General features: G+C 35.7%; 1 protein-coding gene and 1 long non-coding RNA gene across 2 annotated transcripts; both read right to left on the minus strand.

The window, feature by feature from the left end:
* Positions 1 to 934: 934 nt before the first annotated feature.
* On the minus strand, positions 935 to 2,603 carry LOC148086521 (uncharacterized). Its single transcript, XR_015710456.1, has 5 exons — positions 2,538 to 2,603; positions 1,668 to 1,766; positions 1,450 to 1,608; positions 1,230 to 1,316; positions 935 to 1,162 (listed from the first exon to the last, which is right to left on the minus strand). It is a non-coding gene; the product is annotated as an uncharacterized LOC148086521 (long non-coding RNA).
* Positions 2,604 to 3,075: 472 nt separating this feature from the next.
* On the minus strand, positions 3,076 to 5,194 carry LOC148086522 (uncharacterized). The gene is made up of 5 exons (XM_087782944.1): positions 4,817 to 5,194; positions 4,353 to 4,406; positions 4,142 to 4,282; positions 3,423 to 3,527; positions 3,076 to 3,357 (listed from the first exon to the last, which is right to left on the minus strand). The coding sequence occupies exons 1-5, from the start codon at positions 4,863 to 4,865 to the stop codon at positions 3,140 to 3,142; spliced, it is 567 nt and encodes a 188-aa protein (XP_087639070.1). The 5' UTR covers positions 4,866 to 5,194; the 3' UTR covers positions 3,076 to 3,139.
* Between the last annotated feature and the right edge of the window lie 806 nt (positions 5,195 to 6,000).

The following is a 6,000-nucleotide window of genomic DNA, read 5'->3' on the forward strand; positions in this document are numbered from 1 at the left end:
CCGGTCTGCACCTCTATATTCAGGTGTGTGATCACCCCGTTTTCTTCTCTTATCTATGATTACTCAAAAGTGCTGCCCGAGTTTTCTATCCTGTCAGTGAGCTCCATTTGAATAACATTTCTTTAAAACTCAGTTCAGTTTACTGTCAAGCTGTTCCTCCACTACTAATAAGTTATTATTTTTACAAGTACTTTTGGCCATGGTAAGTGTATGAAAGAAAGAACCAATTCACTCACTTTATTTCTTCATATTATTTCTTCATATTTTAATTTGAAAGAAGTTGCAGAAACTGCTGTTTCTGCGAGGAGGCTTGTGTGGCTTCAGCTGTGCTTTCTGCAGCCATGATTTGTTGTGTGTGTATTTGGACACTTTATACAGTTTAATGACCAGTTATCTACTACAGTGTTTTAAATATCGGATAATCGTTGATACTGCTTAAATAATAAGCTGAGGTAACCGCAGCTCTTTTAATTATTCCATTCTTTTTTATTGTGTGTGTGAAAATAAGGTTTTATTATTTTCTAGAAGTACTACGCCCCCTGGTGGTGGGTTTCTCTGCACTTGTTTTGTTGTGTTGCTGAGACCTAGAGTTTCGCTGCAGACAAACCTTAAAATATATAGATTATATTATTTGTATTTACGATAGACTTATTTTTCTGAACAATTTGTTATATTTGTTATAGGCTTAAATACAAGATGAGCGTTACAAACATTTTTGACCATCCCGAACCGACACAAGGGAGAGTAGAAAATGAGTAAAGTTTTAATTTTGTGCCAACTATCATTTCAACAGAAGTTAACAAAATCTTTTCTAACATCACAAAAAAACTCTTCACGGAACAAAAAGTCGTCATCATGAAAAGTGATGATGAAGATCCACATTGTTAAGGAAGGAGGAGACAAAAGGGTGATCTATGCCAGGTTTATTGGGTTTGTTAGCAGAGGAGCTGTCGTTACATTGTTTACTGAGTCATGAAGCTGAGAAGACAGATGAGGACGACGCGCAGTTGGACGCTCAGGTTGTTCCCGCCACATGTGAATGAACTAGTATGCTTGGTCTTATCATAATTCTCAAACATTTTGAATCCAGCACATGTGTGTGAAGGAACACAGGCAACTAGGGTTACTGCATATTTTTCTCGTTGGCCAAAATAAAGGGTAGCTGTTGGAAGACAAACCCATCAGTTCATATTGAAGAGATCAGAGTTACACTCAAGAAATATACTTACTGGCATACATGCAGCGGTCCTGGTTTCCAATGCAATCCACTGCTGAGTAACAGTTCTTACCATTTTTCTGCTGAGGGAGAAAAGGATCTGAAAAAGTTGACAATCAGAGTTTGTAGAGGAAGAAAAGTGTTCTGACCTGTCTTGCTAACTTTAGTTTCTTTATTCAGAATCTTTTCAAATTGACTTTTACATTTTTCACTGAAATGTATTACACACTTACAAGTTCCGTTGTAGCTGTTGCAGTAATCAGAGTTGCAGCATCGAGCGAAGACATAGGCAGCACTGTCGAAATTCTGAAATGTGAATTGCTTTTCACAAAGCAATGAAGGCACACACATCTTTATGTTGGGGATTGAACGATCGGTCCCATGGTAGTTTCCTGCAGAAACAGCTTGTATGAGAACATTAAAAATACATTTAAGATATTTGAATATTCACCTGGAACTTTAAATGCGATTGAAGCACATCGATAATCAGTCGATGGACATATTTCAGATAACTTTGGTGGATCTGAGGAAATGCAACGCAAGCCGTCGGCTGGAACAAACAAAACTCACAAATCATTCTCTGAAGACATAAAGATTCACTTTTCCTCTGACAGTCAAATCTTAATTTTACCTTTAAAATCAGTATTATTCTTATATTTATTATTATTATTACTATTATTATATATGTATATATATATATATATATATATATATACAGTATATATACTATATATATATATATATATATAAGTGAGAGAAAAAACATTAATAAATGATTGTAGATGAGATGTATTTTTACTTTCTTTGAAAATACATTTCTAAATTAGAAAAGCAAAAGGTTTGTTTATTAATTATTTATAAAAATGTATCCCAAATATACAGTAAAAAGAAAAAGAAAATGATAATTTGAGAAATGGAATAATAATTGCCAAAGAAAAGAAAAAAAAGAACCTGGTAGGTCTTTTGTATAACTATAAAAAATATAGTTTTTAGGTGGAAAATAAATAAAACCCAAGCATGTACAGAATGTTTTTTAATACCGAAATCAAGTTGATTGAATCAGAAGAAAATGAAAATCCAAAAATAAATCAATAAAATTATGAGATATTACCATTTTGTTCTAGTTGAATATATGTTAATCTTTTTTAAGTTCTATTAAACCAAAATAATGACCAATTTGCAGCTTTAATAAAAAAGACAATTTGAAGCAAATCTGTAAAAATTTAAAAATCCCATTGTTTGCAACATCATTTATGTTTCGATTAAAATGACTAAAATATTTTAAATAAACAAAGTAAAAAACAAAGAAAAGAGAAATTACCAGAAGTGATGAGAAGCAGGACAAGAGTCAGTGCAACAGTTGCTTTCATCTCGATGGATTTTGATGCAGATCAAGTCGCATCTGCCGTTTTAAGCTTTATTTTATACACACACACACATGCACGCCTACACACACACACACACACACACACAAACACACGCATGCACACGCACACATACACACACGCTTGCACACACACACACACACGCATGCACACACACACACACACGCCTACACACACACACACACACACACACACACACAAACACACACACGCATACACACACACACACGCTTGCACACACACACACGCTTGCACACACACACACACACACATGCAAACACACACACACGCCTACACACACACACACACACAAACACACACACGCATACACACACACGCATACACACACACAAACATATATATATATATATATATATATATATATATTCTATACATGTTCATTTGATATCAAGAAAATAATGTTGGTGACTTCAGGTGAGCTGGCAAAGGACTTGTTTCAGAAATAAGACACAGTTAAGGATGCCGTATTTATTTATTAAAACCTTCAGACAAATCACATGTTTGGTTTATCTTGATCTCAGGAGGCAACGAAGACGCCGACGCCAAGCCAGAAGACGCTCAGGACGACGGTCATCTTCAGAGACTTAGCTGAGTTGCACAGAGAGGTCTTGCAACATTTGGGATCCCGTTGGATGTCCACCACATTTTTCAAAAGATCGACCCCTTCACTTTTGGACAGCAGATCACAGGCGTTTGAAGACATGCATCCTCCACTGACGAGCCCCTTCCCTGTCACTGTGAAGAGACAGTAGGTCAATACACACTTCTCAGCGACACTATATGTGCACACAAGCGTCTACCATTGTGACTCCAGCATTGATCCTGATCTCCAACACAGTTCATCTTCCTGGTCACATTCCCGAAGAAACAGATCAGGTTGTTCAGTGTCTGATTCAGAGTAGGATCTTTGGAAAAAAGAGGAACACTTAGAGATTTTTAATTTTAAGGTATTTTTAACCGTGTATTGTTTTTGCAAATGACTTACCTACTAACTCATGTTTGTGTTGTGTACACACAATTTATACATTTAAATCAGTATCAAAAAGGAAAGTTATAATTTAGGGAGGAAACCATGGTCAGAAGACTTGAATGAATAATAAATGAATTAAAAAAATTGCTAAATAAATTTAGAACTACAAATTCAAAAAAATGTAGCAGGAACCAAACTTAAATTAGATGATTCCAAACAGTTTGTGGTTGTTAATGGGTTTTTTCAAAGATAATGCTTAATGAAAATTCACTTAACGTGTGGATTTTTATAAAATACTAAACCGCAAAAAAAAAATTTAGATGAAAAGTTGAAAATTGTTTTACTGTCCCTTTAACATGGACTTAAAGAGTGAAGATTCCCCCCAAAAATAACTTGATTAAAACTTAATTGATTTATTTTTTATTTTTTTCTTGCTTGACGCATTTCAAAAGATTTCCTTAACCCCTATGGATTTTTTATTTTCTTTTTCTTTATTCTTTTTTGCATGTCTTCAGCGGTTGCCTTTTTAAACTTTTGTGTCCAACTCACAACTGTCTTTCTTGGCCGGGTCACAGCAGACGGAGAAGCTGGTGTTTTTGAGATGTTGAATACTCAGTTTCCCTTTTGTCGAGCAGAGTGAGTCGCTCAAGCACACATGTTTTTTGCTCGTCTCTTTTCCTCCAGGACTCTCTTTAGGACATAAAACACTCAGTGAAGAGCAGAAACTTGACGCTGACCACGACAGAGGTTTGACACTTACCTCTGAATAAAAGGGTTGCATTCTTCTCATTTTGTTTGCAAGCATTGGCTCCAGCTGTGACAGAATAAAAACAACAAAAAAACTGTGACATCGTGCAAAAAGAAGCGGTGGTTCACTCGATTGACTTGTGAGTTTGTTTGTGTAAGTATAACCGAAAAATATATCTTTTAAGTAAAAATAATAAGCGCAACTTTAACTTTTTTTAAATTTTTTAAATTAAAATAGTTAAGGATTGAATCTTATATTTGTCACATTGTCATATTAAACACGCTGCTGCCACCTGCTATATTATTGAACTCATTTAAATGTTTGCTTACTCTGCTCTGGGGTTTTTAATAAGCAATTTGACTAACTAAGCAGAAACAAATGCAAAATTATCAACACATGAATAATGTTTTAAAGCTTCACACACATATATATATTGTATATTAAACATTCAATGTGCATGTGGCAGCTGTGGTTACCTGAGCCGATCAGCAGCCAGACGAGCGAGAGAGAGACAACTGCCTTCATCCTGTCTCACCACACACATCAGCTTCTTCTTCCTCTGAACCTCACAAGACTCACTTTTAAGGCAGGGCGTTGTAGTTTTCCAGGGTTTAACCTTTCAGGTGTCACTTTTTTTTGAAAAGGGCGTTTTTTTTTGTTTTTTTTCAAAATGATCAACCGTCGTGTTGTGTAGCATGTTTAGAAAATAAGCTTACTCTTAGTTTTTGGTTATAAAAAGGCTAGATGGATCAGAAGTCTAGTTCAGCTCAGGAGAAAATGCAGGAATGGAAGACACGTAGATATCATATTTTAGTTTCAATAGTAATATATATTTAGATGGAGAAATATGGACACACAACTTCCTCTAACCAAAGTTAAAGACAATATACAATTGTATCAAAATAAATGGTACAATGTTCTGACGGAATCACAGGAGCCTCCTGTTCAACTTCTTCTTCGGCGTTTTCATAATCATAGTCATCATCATCATCATCATCATCATCATCATCATCATCATCATCATCATCATCGCGTTGACACCTGGCCTACAACAGGGCCAGAGCAACAGTAAATCTCATGTGTACACATCTTGGTTATAAATTGTGGGATGAGTAAATATTTAAGTGAACTTATCATGCTGCAACAATGACTCGCCCTACAAGAAGGGTCAGAGTCGTCTTTATCTCCTGCACTCTTTTGGGGGGTGCAAGTCCACTGCTCAGGACCTTCTATGACACTACGGTTGCATCAGTGGTCCTGTTTGCATTGGTGTGTTGGTGAGGGGGTTGTCCTGTGCACCCCAAGTGCAGGACTGAGCGGCTCTACACTCTACACTAACTTCATCCCATCTGTCCGTCTGTACAACAAAAGTGTCAAAAACAAATCATGGTATTGTCCCCGTTGTATAGGCTGTTGTGGTTTGCACCTTATATATACAACTTATTTCTTTACACTTTTATTTCTTGTATGTAAAGTTTTAATAATATTTTGTAATTGTATGTGAATCATTTTTATTGTGTATACAACCATTACTTTTTTTATGTGTATATTGAGCTGCTGGAATTATGTTCTTTTCCCATTGCGCGATAAATTAAGCTATCTTATCTTATCTTATATTAGGTTTTGATTATTGTCCAGGCTGCGATGAAGGCCCATAAAC

This window comes from Callionymus lyra, chromosome 2, assembly GCF_982586985.1.
Source record: "Callionymus lyra chromosome 2, fCalLyr1.hap1.1, whole genome shotgun sequence".
In the NCBI taxonomy this organism is placed as follows: Eukaryota; Metazoa; Chordata; class Actinopteri; order Syngnathiformes; family Callionymidae; genus Callionymus; species Callionymus lyra.